General features: G+C 41.3%; 1 protein-coding gene across 3 annotated transcripts in view; it reads right to left on the reverse strand.

Annotated features, from left to right (window-relative positions):
• fam117bb (family with sequence similarity 117 member Bb) overlaps positions 1 to 14,336 on the reverse strand; it is a 384,430-nt gene that overhangs the window by 222,746 nt on the left and 147,348 nt on the right. For 2 of the 3 annotated variants that reach the window (XM_041200484.1, XM_041200483.1), the window contains one exon: positions 12,604 to 12,717. The exons of the other annotated variant lie outside the window; for it this stretch is intronic. In XM_041200484.1, coding sequence (XP_041056418.1) covers positions 12,604 to 12,717 — 114 coding nt within the window. The remainder of the gene's footprint in view (positions 1 to 12,603; positions 12,718 to 14,336) is intronic. 3 annotated transcript variants of the gene reach the window in all.

The raw sequence follows: 14,336 nt of genomic DNA on the forward strand, positions 1-14,336 counted from the left end.
CACTGAATCTATCCTCATCTCTGACCACTGTCTCAGGCTGAACCAGACTGCTTGCAATCTTAACATCCTGCTCAACAGCAACTAGTGAATCCTCTCCACGGCAAAGATTGCCTCTTTCCACCTCCTTGCCAATGTCAACTCTATTCTTACTTCAGTTCATCTACCACCAAACTTCATCTATTATACCAATGCTCTTCTGGCTGATTATCTATTTTCTACATCCTGCAAATTTTAAATCAAATTTCTGTCAGTTTTCCATCCCACCACAAGTCATGCCCGTCCATCAAACTTAACCTCACTGAAATACATTGAATCCTGATTCCCAACAAGTTAAACCTAGAGTGCTTAGTCTTATGTTTAAACCATTTTTCCCCTACATTAAAGATGTACAAATGCAAAATGTTGTTGCGCTGACAGAGCAACCTTGTCTCCAATGTCCAAGCTCAGCACCAACTGCCTTCAAGATCTCTTTCTAGTCTCAGCATCAGTATCAACACAAAAGCTTTAATCCTGATTATCAGCATTGGCTTACAATTCTTAATTTTTGGCTCAACTGGAGAAAAGTTAATTTATGTTTTAAAGAATCACAGAATTGCTACAGCACAGAAGGAGACCATTCAGCCCATCGAGTCGACACCGCATTTCCGAAGGAGCAATTCACTGAGTTCCACTCCCCCGCCTTCTCCCTATGGCCCTGCACATTCTCCCTTTTCAGTTAACAAACTAATTCCCTCATGAATGCATCGATTGAACTGGTCTCCACTCCGCCCTCAGGCAGTGCTTTCCAGATCTTAACCACATGCTGGGAGAAAAAGTTTTTCCTTATGTCACCATTGTTTCTCCTGTGCCACCTTGTTCTCAATCCTTCCACCAATAGGAACAGCTTTTCCCCCCATCTACTCTGTCTACACCCCTCATGATTTTGAATACCTCTGTCAAATCTCCTCTCAACCTTCTCTTCTCCAAGGGAAAATGTCTACCTACGCAACTGAAGTTCCTCAACTCTGGGACCAGTCTTGTAAATTTCTTCTGCACTTTGTCTAATGCCTTCACATCCTGCCTAAAGCATGGGACCCAGAACTGGATGCAAAACTCCAGCTGGGGCCAAACCAATGTTCTATACAAGTTTAATATAAGTTCCTTGCTTTTATACTCTATACCCCAATTAATAAAGCCTAGGATGCAGTCTGCTTTATAAACTGTGATCTCAACCTGATCAGAAGCTCTCTGCAGTGTTAATTAGAAGCTTCCTTAGACTAAGTTTGAGCCCAATCCTCACTCAACTTCCCACAAAGATGGGACAATTAGAAACCAAAACCAGGACCCTTCACAGCATGTAAATATTCCCATGAATATATTCCCAATTTAAACTGATAATAAACTTACGTGTCCACAATATGGAAAGACCACCTTGCATTCACATAGCACCTTTAAATAAGGAAAACATTCAAAAGTATTACACAAGAGCATAATCAGACGAAAATGGACACTAAGCCAAAGCAGCAGATATTAAAGATAGGTAACTAAAAGCATGGTCAAAGAAGTAACTTCTGGAAGGTTTTAAAGGAGGAGAGAAGGACAAAGATGCAGAGTTTAGGGCTTAGATGGCTGAAGGCATGGCTGGCAATGTGGAGCAATGGATGTACAAGATAGCAGAATTGGAGGAATGCAGAGTTCTTGGAGCTCGCTGAGATTAGAGAGATGGGGGCACCCATAAGGCCGCAGAAGGATTTGAACACAAGGACAATGGGATGTAGGTCAGCATTTGAGTGAGTACAGGGTAATGGTGAGTGGGACTTTCCACAGCTTAGAATACAAGCAGAAGAGTTATGGATGAGTTCCAGTTTATGAAAGGTGGGATAACAGCCAGGACAGCACAGGAATAATCATGACTGAGGGTAAAAGGTATGCATAGAAGTTTTACCAGCAGAAAAGTTAAAGCAGGGTCAAAGATGTGCAATGCTGTGGAGGTGGAAACAGGTAGTTTTTCTGATGAAGCGGATCTGGGGTCAGATGTTCAACTGAGGGTTAAATTGGATGGCAGTTTGGTTCAGCCTAAATAAGCGGCAGCAGTCGGTGGAATCTGTAGAATTAGGTTTCTGGCAAGGGATGAAAAGACATGGCTTTGTTCTTCTCACCTCTAATTGGAAGAATGTGGCTTATTCAAAACTGGACGTCAGAGAAGCAGTCTGACAACAAAGAGGTAAGTCGAGGGGTCCAGAGAGGTGGTGGTGAGGTTGCTTTAGCACATTCACTAGCTACGATGGAATTGTTGAGTGAAATCTTCGAAGGGCATTCCGTCTCTACTGGACAGCAGAGGAGAGATATCAGGAGAGGATAGTGAGCTCAACTGAGTTGAAAGCTCTGGAAAGGTCAAGGTGATTGAAGTGCAACACGGTCAATCACAAAGGATGTCTTTTGTGAATTTGATTAAAGCTGTTTCAGTGATGTGGCAGGGGTGAAAATCTTATTGGAAAGTTTCAAACGTGGAATTACAGAAAAGATGGACCTTTTTTTTTAATAGGCGGTGACAATACATTCAAGCACTTTGGAGCAGTTGGAGATACAGCTTTAAGGGATTTTAATGAAAGGAATTACTCAACGGTTACGTCTTAAAAGTTATTAGCAGGTTTAGAAATTTGTGTTTCTGCAGTATCAATTAGACACATTGAAAAATAATTAGCACCCCAATGACTCAGTTTATTTGGCGAGGAGCTAAACCATAAAAATACAGCATCTCATCACATTAAAAATATCTCCAAATACTTCACAGTTAATTACTTTTGAAATGATTACATGGACAACATAGGAGCAATGCTGCTCCAGCAATTAAATAAGTGAGTTTCGCAGGAATTGGTTGGACAAGGAATGCTGGTCAGAACACCAGGTCTCCCTACGTCTTGAATAATGCCCTGGGATCTTGAAAATCTACTTAAACCACTGGAGTACACGCGGGACCTCAGTTTAACATCTCACCTGAAAATCGACACCTGGAACAATGCAGCACTCTGTACTGCATGGAAGCACCAGCCTCAGTTATGAGCTCAAACCCTGATACAGGCTTGTATCATCAACCTCCTGAACCAGAACCACATGGTCAAAATTCACAGCACTTAGGAACAGATCAAACAACACCCTGGATCAATCTGGTCTCGGTTGAATTAGTTGGTCACTGGCAGTTCAGCCAGTAGAATGTACCCCATACACATATTCCTTCATTTCCAAAGCTTGAATAAAGCTGTAAGTTTAACTGCAGCACAAATGTAGTCATGAAATATTAACACATTAAGAGAAATCAATTATAATTTTAAAAAGATGTTACATTTTGTCCTAACAACATCGCATGGCCATAAATTGACAGAGTGGAAATCACGCATGGTTGCAGTTACTACTTTGAGAGATGTGATAATACCCCTAGGTAAGATGAACTGCTACATGTTATCCAACCTGCAAACAAACAACAAGACCATTAATGGAAGGCACATTATTTTTGTTTTTGGTCAATATATTTTCATTTCAAATTTGTCAGTTTCTTTGGATAGTCTTGTGGTGCAATACGTAGGTAGCATGCTTACCTCTGAGCCAGAAGCTGCAGGTTCAAGGCCCACTCCAAGACTTGATGGCCATGAAGGTGCTCATAACATGGCCAAACAGGTTGGTTATCAACCTGCAGATCCTTCCAACACGCCAATGGCAGATGGTAAGAGTGGGACACACTCTTGGTCAGCCATGCCTGATGTGGAGTGACACCCCTCAAGATATAGTCTCTGGCTTCAGGCTTGCAACCATTCCAGGAAAAACAAGGTACAGAAAATAGATGTAAGCATGCTTTGTCTGCCTCTAGATGCAGGAAGTTTTCTAAGTATGGTTAGTTGATGGTTTCCATGGTATGCTTCACATTTTTAGCAAAATTAACACATAGGACAAATTTAACTTTAAACTGTGACCCAGCTATTGTCATGTTCATAATTTTGTCCATAACTGCATGATGTTCTGAAGCAGTTTTCAAAAGTTTCTGTTGAAGTTTTGCTGCAAATATTGACACTGTTCAGATAAAATGTAAAAACCTGACAGTTTCTAGTGCATTTGCAACCAGAGATATCCATAATCCAGGTGTAAAGCAATTGCATAGTATCAAAGTTAGAGTAAGCTTGATCATAAATTTTTATACACTTCAAGTCTTGCCTGCATCTCTGTTTTGAATGCCCTTTTACCACACTGATTCCCTCCATACATTTATTTACAGAAACCTTTACTGTTAGCTTTGATAGCACTTCCAAGATCTTGCCCCCCACTTCCAATGACATGCATTGAGACTACAATTGCTTCCTTGGACTCTCACATTGAATCAGCAATCATCAGCTCTCCCTTCAGAATTTCCATTCATTCTCAAACAACTTCCTTGTTATTCATGACCTTACTGTGGATAATTACATTATCATGACATTGATGGAAACTTGGCTTACAGATGGTAACACCTCCCCCTTCACTGAAGCCAACCTTCCTGACTTTACATTTTACTAATTGTCCCTCCCATACAAAGACAGTGGTGCTATGACCAATATCCCCAAGTTGCAACCTGGTCTCTCCCCTGCTCCTCTGGCACCTTCTCATCTTTCAAGTACCTAACCTGATTTCACCCCCTGGTTACCACCTTGTTCTCCACCTTGTACCACTAAACCCGCCCCAAGCCCCAAAAGATTCGCACAGATATCCTCCGGAGCTCCTTTCTTCTCTCAATCTTGGCACTGAACAACTCATCCTCAGTAATTTATATCTCCATTTTGCTTCACCTCTGATTTCATTGTCTTCCTGGCCTTCCTTAGCTGTTTCTTCATAACTTCTCCTGCCCATACTCTCAGTCACCTTATCATCTGAAATTGTCTCTGTACCCCACGACCATCATCTCTGACCAACTCCTTGTATCCATCACCACCTATATTCACCTATCCCTTTCCTTCTGCACCCAACCCAAGAAAACCAACCCCTCCCATCCACCGCTCCTCCAAGTAACTTTCAACAACATTCCCATCACTCAACTTGCCAGCTTTTCACCTTCCATTCACCAAAATGTTTCTGCAGCTGATCTCTTAGCCACTTCCTCACCCCCAACATTGATGTCCTTATCCCTGGTTAAACCACGACTGTCAATTTGATCGCTCCCCTTGCTACTGCCCCAGGGGGGCATATCTTGTTTCACCATGTATCACCAATCTGGCTAGAACAAATAAAAACACCATCAGGCCTTTGCCAAAACTGCTCACTACTCCAGGCTTAACCTCAAAACCAAAAATAACCCTGGTTTCTTTTCCCCACTACTAGCCATCTCCTTAAACCTCACTCCCTCAGCAAGAATTGCAAAGACCTCAGACTTTTATCACTAACAGCGAGACCATTTACTTAGCTGCTTCTGTAATGTCACCTTCCCCCAAGGAGCACCCCCTACTCAAGCATTAATCCACATAATTTATTAACTTTTCTCCTAGCTCTACTCATGCCCACTCTGAACTCATTGTTCATGAGACCCACCTGCTTTTGACCTTATTTCCACAAAACTGCTAAGCACGCAACTCACCATCCTAGCCCCATGCCAAGTGGCATTATAAAATTGTCTTCAGTTTGTTTCCTTTCCTTGCAAACTATAGCCCACTGTTCAAAAAAAATCCATCCCAAACCATCTAGCCTTGCAAACAATAGCTCTATCTCCAACCTCCCTTCCTCTCCAAAGTCTTTTAAATGTGTGATGTCTCCTCCCAAATCCATATCCACCTACCCTACAACTCCCGGTCTGAACCCCTTCAATCAAGTTTTTGCCTCTGCTACAGCACTGAAACAACCCTAATGAAATTTATAAATGATATTCTGTGACAACGACCCACACTATCCTTCCTTGTCTTGTCTGCTGTCTCTGAGAAAAGACCTCAAACTTTTTCAAGCCATTGACACTCATCTTCATCTTCCAATGCCACTTTGCTACTATCCAGCTCAGTGGAACTACCCTCACCAATTATCTCCTCGTCCTCAAAATGGTACCACTGTAGTCCCCCAGTGATCTATCCGTGGGCCCATTTCTTCCAAATATACATGGTGCTCTGTGGTGAAGACATGGCATGAGGTGATACAGAATATTGTTAACACCTAGCTCCGCCTCCCCATCACCAACTTGACCCCCACATCCCCATCTGTGGGAATACTTCTATGACATCCAGTCTTGGATCAGACACAATTTCCTCCAGCTGATCATTGGAGCGACTAAGACAATCAACTTTGCTCCCTGCCACAAACTCTGTTCCCTTTCCACTGATTCCATCCTTCCATAGCCACTATATGGAATTGAACCATATTATTCGCAACCTCACTAAACAGAAATCAGTAATGACAATCTCGGTTTCTGTTGTGCCATCTGGAGCCAGTTAACTCTAATTGATTGGGAATTGAAACTGGAACCTTCTTGGTCCATATCGCACCAACCAACTGATATCAAGCAATGCCCTACTCCAGAAAACAAGGCAGTGAAGGAAAGAGCTGCAGAATAATCTTTAGAGCTTATAATCTCTTATTTAGAGATATACATTATAAACATGCCCATAACCCAGCAACTGAAGTTTGACTGTGCCTTTGTAAAGAAGTACAAGCGAATCCCCAGTTAATGCCCGCCACCTGAACACCTTTACATACTTAATTACTATGCACTTAATACAGTGTTGAATGTGATTTTCATCATGCACCATTTTTGTCTGTTTTCTATCTATAGCTAAATGCAAGCATATTTTAGAAGACTGCATTAGAAGCAACTAACTTAATAAAGGTTCTTCACTTCTTAGTTATGGCAACTTTCCAGAAATTCAATATATCAAATGCCCTTTACACACAACTACAGATTCTAACCAGAACTGGTAACTTACCCACACAAGTACAGTTTACTCTTAATAATTAAAAGTGCTTGCACTGCAAATATTATCCAATAATTTGAATTAAGCAATGCAAACATTAGGGGGAATTCAGTACACAAAAAATTCATTTAGCTAATTTAGATTAAGTGACACACACAAAAAAGCACAATTAATTTTAGTTTCAATATTCTTAAATACAAAATGAACCCAGTTATATTTGGGTTACAAATACATAGACTTGAAGAAGAATTTGGAAGCGGTTTGAAGAATTTGGAGAGGTTCGAAGTACTGAACTGCAAGCCATCCAGAGCTCTCAAAACAAATTAAAAGCTCCAGCAAGTCAGAAAGCTTTACCAACAGGAAACACCCAAATTTAATGATTCAAATTTGCTCAAGTAGAGCCTTGAAATCACTTACTATTTGCACCACCTAACAGAAATTTTAAAATGGCAGCAATGTGAATGAAACTATCCATCTGGCCTTTTCGTTTATGCATTCAAATGAGAACACACAGATTACAATGTGCGATCACCAGCTGGTTCATAATTAATGCTTACTGTTTTTAATGGAAAAAAAAATCCCTCTTTATTTACTCAAAAATATGGCATCTAGAATTATCCCTCTTATTTTATAGATCATTGATGCTTGTGCAGATTAATGGACAATTTTCAAAATTTTCTTTTCAATAGAATTGACAATTGCAAGTTCACTTGCAGCTCAAATTTTTATAGTGCGGGAGAGTCTCACTAGGGTCCAAGCGAATCCTAACCCATAAAAACAAAAAGCTGCAGATGCTGGAAATCCAAAACAAAAACAGAATTACCTGGAAAACCTCAGCAGGGAAGAAAAGAGTTGACATTTCGAGTCCTCATGACCCTTCAACAGAACTGAGTGAATCTAAGGATAGGGGTGAAATATAAGCTGGTTTAAGGTTGGTTGGGAGGGTGGGGGGGGTGGTTTGGGATCCTAACCCAGTTTTGTATACCTGTATCAATGGCAGCTTTTAAAGCAAGTCATATTATTGCTGGAGAATTGGATACTTCCACTTTGAGCATCTAGTACCAACAAACACTGGCAATTCGAAATATACTTTAGCCAGAAGCAGGTTAAAGCTCACCTCTACCCAACTGCAGAATCATGTCCATGACCCAACATGCCCTATCAAAACATCACTCCTGTTACATCCATGTCAATTTCCCATAAACTCCATTCTTGTTGCCTAAGTGAGTGGTGATTTGTGCTTGAATTGTGGGCTGTTTTTGTGGCACGCCTATCCAAAGTCATTCACATAGAAGCCTTACCTGGTTCCAGATGCAAACCCAAAGGTGAAAAGTACAGAATACTAAAAGACTTGCAGCACTCAGTTTGTCTCGATAAATTAGTTGGAATATCCTTTTGAGTTCTCCTGCGAGGGTTGCCTCACCCATGGTTTTCAATGGACTCCTTTGATCTTTTTACAATGCTGACAGAAACCACCAACTCTGGGAAGCACATGGCATTTTCCAACACAGGCCAAAGCATAAGAAATAGAACTGTCAATAGTCATTTGACAGAGTACATATGCTCATCTTTATATTTGGCCAGAGAGCTCAACAATTATAAGTGGTCTTGTGAGAAGACACAAATTATAATTTGGACAACTGTGAGGAAGATCCATTCTGATGGGAAAAAAATGATCAACCTATTATATGCCATGAAGCTTCACTGTCCAAAGAGAATGCCACGGTTTAACAGATACAACAAGCAAAAGGCTCCATTAACTTTGTCAAAATACAAAAAAAAAAAATTCTATTATCCGGACAGCAACCTATATGTCTAAAATTTGAATCATGAATGAACACAATTATGTCTTTGATACCCATATTTTGATACTTGTCCTTACTTGCCCATCTTTCTCATTCTCTTAAGCAGTTCAATTAGCCATGAATAGAACTGTTACCACAGAGCAAGTTACAACAACTTGTATTCATATAACACCTTTAGTGTGGAAGACATCCCAAGGTGCATCAGAAGAGCACTATCAAATAAAATTTGACGATGAGCCACTTAGAGATGTTAGAACAGCTGACCAAAAGCTCAGTCAAAGGGTAGGTTCAAAGGAGTGTCTTTTGAGGAGAGGCGACTACCAAAAAGTGAGGGTTAAGGCAGGGAAATTCCATAGCTTGGGGTCTAAGCAAAGCCAACAACTGGTGACGAAAATGGTGATACTCAGAGTTGAAGCCTGAAGGTCTGCAAAATACACGTCATGCATACAAATCTACTGATCAGTTCAGTAATGTTGGCACTTGTTGGACCAGAATTTTAATTGGTACGACTGTACAGCTCTAAGAAAACAATTAAATGGATGAAGCACTTTTTTCTTATTCATCCATGGGATGTGGGCAGCACTGGCAAGGTCAGTGTTCATTGCACATCCTTAATTACCCTCAAGGAAGTGGTAATGTGCCACCTTCTTGAACTGCTGCAGTTCGTGTTGTGATGAAACCTATACTTAACTGAGCTTGAAGGTCGGAACTCTGATCCCCATGAACCTCAGACCTTTCACGGATATTTTACATTGTTCTTCAGGCTGAGGACCAGCCTTGTGCCTGCATAGAAGGGAGCAAGAAGAAAGGCGCAAAACGTAGGTCAGATGACCAGGAACGGAGTGCCATTGCCAATTAAGTGTCCCAGGAACAAGGACAAGGAAGGGGGAAAAGGGAGAGGTCTCAAAAATAAGTCCCAGGTAAGGGACAAAGCCTGGGGCAGAAATAAGCCCCATTAAGTTAAAAGAAAGAACCAGGCTAATAGGCTTCTAATTCAAGAGAGAGCTGCAAGAAGCAGACTTTAACTGAAGAGGGTAAGAAAGAAATACTCCAGTAAAATACTGCTGATGCTGGAAATCTGAATCAAAAACAGAAAATGCTGGAAAAACTCAGCAGGTCTGATAGCATCTGTGGAGAAAGAAAAACAAAGTTAACATTTCGAATCCGTATAACCCTTCTTCAGAGCTAGAGAGAAGCCCTGAAGATCCAAGATCCAAGGCAGTCAAAGATTGGTGAGCCCATGCTGCAGGTTGTTGAGGCAAAGGTACTCCTTTGGAGCAGTGGTGTTCTGCTTGGCATGGCCGAAGATCTGAAATTGTGCTTGGAAGGTGAAGCTCAAATGTACTTGGAGATCCAGGAGAAAGGAATCCTGAAAAGTGAGACTAAAGCCCTGCAAGGTGGGCCATTGTTGAAGCAGTCACTGGGAGCAATATTTGGAGAGAATGCCAAAGCAAGATCTTGAAAAGGTGGAGATTGTCTTTCTCACGAGGGTTTTCAAAGTTTCAGCGAGATGTGACAAACATCTGGTGAAATCTATTCTAGTCGCATCTGTCATTAAATGTGTAATTTAATGAATTTAATGTCCGACCACAGTTTGCCTGCGAATTCACATGAACCTCATACTCTAACATTCAGGATAAGTATAAGATAAATATTGTAAATTGTTTTATCTTTCCGAACTCGTATGGTAAAGTTCATTTTTGTTTGTTCCAAACTCGTGGAATCGTGTGGCTTTATTCACTTAGTAAGCGTCTTGAATGTCAAACTTTACCTACCTACTTTAATCAAAACGTTATTATCCCCTAACCGGATCTCCCCCCATGAAACAGGGTCTGGCCAAGAATCATAAATGTGGTATAGGTGTACACACAATGTTGTTAAGGAGGAATTTCTAGGATTTTGATCCAGTGACAGCGAAGGAACAGTGATATAGTTCCAAGTCAGGAAGGTGTGAGACTTGAAGGGGAAGTCGCAGGTCAGGTAGTGGTGTTTCCACGCATCAGCTTCTTTTGTTCTTCTAGGTGACAGAAGTTGAAGATTTAGAAGGTGCAGCCAAAGAAGCCTTGGCAAACTTCTGTAGCGCATCTTGTAGATAGTGAACACTTCTGCCACTGTGGACACTGGTGGAGGGAGTTAATATTTGAGGTGGTTGATGGGGTTCCATTCACGCAGGTTGCTTTATCCTGGATGGTGTTGAGCTTGTTGAATGCTTTCTTGTGAAGGGCTGCTGGAATTCAGCTCCTTTGTCCATGTTTAGATCAGAACTGGAGTGAGGCCTGGAGCTGAGTTTTCCCAGTGAAACCCAAACTGAGCACCGGTGAGCAGGTTATTGGTGATTAAGTGCCACTTGACAGCATTGTCAATGACCCCTTCCATCACTTTGCTGACGACTGAGAGTAAACTGATGGTGCGGTAATTGGCTGGATTGAACTTGTCCTGATTTTTGTGGAAATACCTGGGCAATTTTTCACACTGTCAAGTAGATGTCAGTATTGGAGCTGTAACTAGAATAGCTTGGATAGAGGTGCACTTAGTTCTGGAGCAGAAGTCTTCAGCACTACAGCTAGGATGGTCAGGGCCTGCAGCCTTTGCTGTATCCAGTGCGCTCAGTCATTTCTTGTGATCACAATAAGTGAATCCAAGGGCCCAAGATTGGCATCTACAATGTTGGGGATGTCAGCAATACGCAGAGATAGATCATCCACTCATGACGTCTGGCTGAAAATGGTTACAATGCTCCAACCACCTCCAAAAGTTGGATTTGAATCCAGCCAGACGCATAAAGAAAAAGAGAAAAGTAACATTCATAGAGAAAAGTAAGCTAGCATATCATGCTTTTAATGACCTCAGACATCCCAAAATGCTTCACAGCTAATTAATTATTTTTCGATGCAGTCACTAATGTCATGTAGGGAAATCTGACGGTCAATTTAGACACAGCAGTGTCCCAAAATCAGCAATGATGTAAATTGCCAATTTTAGTGTTGGTGGTTGAAGATCATTGCTGTCCAGGGCACCAGAGAGAACTCCCATGCTCTTGTTCATAATAGTGTCATGAGACCTTTTAAGTTTACTGAAGAGGGCAGATAGAACTTTGGTTTAACAACTTAGCCAAAAGACAGCACCGCCAACAAGACAGTATTTACAGCATGACATTGAAATGGCAGCTGAGAGTCTGTGCTCAAGTCCTGGGGTGGCGCTTGAATCTGCCGTCAGAGTGAAGCAAACACCAGATCAAGACATACATTTCTTCCTGCAAGTCTCAAAGATGAAGTGAAATGAACTTGGGATGCAGGAAACGTACCTGTGAAGGTTAGGTGCAAACCACTGTAAAAACACATCCTACCAAGCTGGACCAGAACTATTTCGGTAGGCTGGGAAATTCAGTAGCTCTGGTCATGCAAGATAGGACCTCACTGTACAAAATTATATCAAAGATTGAGCAGCCATATCGATTTGGCTCACTGCAGCAGGACTCTATTTGTCACTACATGTGTTACAACGTTAATGATGTTGGCTTAAAATAGTATTAATCTCAAAGGCCTGGATCTCAGTCAACTCCCTCATAGGGGTGTAGGCATAAGCCATTCAGCCACCATTCCATAAGATGACATCAAATGGATACTTTCAGACCTTCACCAGTGTAGGCTTGGGATAAGGAACCTATTTTACTTTGCTGTGGATGGTAATTTATACTGAAAGTCAACAGGGCAAAGGACAGAATTTTTTTTTAAAATACCATCTCATCCTGAAACATAGTACTCAATACTTAATTCTTACAAATATTTAATAGGTTTTCTGAAACTTTAAGGCTGCTCGCTTTTGTTGCTACCTATACCTGAAGTATACTTCTGGTTGCTGGAGATACAGATAACATGATGCACCTAATGCCCATGAGATCTTACCTGTGATTGGATAATGGCTATATGGTTGCCATGGAAAGGAGATTGTCTCTCTTTATCTCGGTGGTGCCGACTGCTCTGTTTGCTGCGTTGAAGCTGTTGACGTAATTTTGCAATCTGGAAAAAAAAGTCAATGAGGTTAAGAAAGAGTCATCTGTGTCCATAATTTTGAAAGGAGAAAAATGCTTTCAAACAATACTGGCTAAGTTCTGCTGTATTAAAAGTTAAGAGACGGTCAAGTACTCTGCTGGGTCTTAAAGTGAAATCATGGAAACGCTATCTATAGACAACCACCAACCAGGGTTGAATTATTGAGACATGCGAAGTTTTGATTGATTAATTTAAGGGGTGAACAAGTAATTAGGCACAGCTTTCTTTTGGGAGATTAAATAAATAGGAATTAATTATAGGGCTGGTTACAGAGTAATGGAAAGCAGATTTGACAACTGTTTGCATCTGACAGTCATTGAGAATGTTTAATATCCACCAGTGGCATCTACATTAATTTGTCTTCAAAACAGAATCAAACTGTCGAGAGGCTACTTAAAAATTCTCTAATTTTAGGGCTTCCCACCATTACCACCGCCCCCCACAAAAAACAAATTTTCCTCAGAAGTGCAGAGTCACGATCGTTATTAAGACACCTGCTTCCATGCTGTAGCGCATTGAAGTAGCCATTAATGTGCAATCCGAGTGAATATTGGTAGCTTATTCGACGGTGGTGGGCTTTACAGCAGACTCCAACCGAGCTTACCACGCACATGTCAGTCTCTTTCATTTTTCTGCAAGAGTCACTGAACAGAAATCAACACTTCGCCTTGATTTCTCCCCAACCTAGCTGATGGCCGACGGGTTTAATCGTAGGAATACTGTTGCCGCTCCCAGAGCTCAACTAACAACAGAAACTCAGGATGAATTCAAAAACACTCAAAACATTATAGATTAGCTGCATGTTATGGACATATGAATTAGGAGCAGGAGCAAGCCACCTGGCCCCCTCCAGCCTGCTTTGCCATTCAATAAGATCATGGCTGATCTGAATGTAACCCCAACCCTACATTCCTGCCTATCCCCAATAGCCTTTCACCCCTATTTTAATCAAGTATCTATCTACCTCTGCCTTAAAAATATTCAATCACCCTGCCTCCACCACCTTCTGAGAAAGAGAGTTCCAAAGTCACACAACACTCAAAAATTTTCTCCTTAGCTCTGTCCTAAAAGGATGACCCCTAATCTTAAAACAGTGCCCTCTGGTTCAGGGCTCTCCCATAACAGGAAACATCCTTTCTACATTCACCCTGTCAAGAACGTTCAGGATCTTTTATACTTGAGTCAAATCACCCCTCACTCTTCTAAACTCCAGTGGAAACAAGCCCAGTCTGTCCAACCTTACCTCAAGTAAGACAACCTGCTCATTCCAGCTTTCAATCTAGTAAACCTGGTCTAAACTGCCTCCAACGCATTTACATCCATCCTTAAATAAGGAGACCAAAACTGCACACAGTTTTCGAGATGTGGTCTCACCAATGCCCTGTCCAACATCCTTACTTTTATGTTCAATTCTTCTCATAATAAAGGATAGCATTCCATTATCCTTAACTGCTTGCTGTACCTGCATACTAACTTTTTGTGGCTAATGGACAAGAACACCTAGATCTCTCTGCACTGCAGAATTATGCGGTTGTTCTCTATTTAAGTCTTTTTTTTTTCTTCCAGCCAAAGTTAACAACTTTCAC

The sequence above is a fragment of the Carcharodon carcharias genome, chromosome 12 (genome assembly GCF_017639515.1).
Source record: "Carcharodon carcharias isolate sCarCar2 chromosome 12, sCarCar2.pri, whole genome shotgun sequence".
Lineage (NCBI taxonomy): Eukaryota > Metazoa > Chordata > Chondrichthyes > Lamniformes > Lamnidae > Carcharodon > Carcharodon carcharias.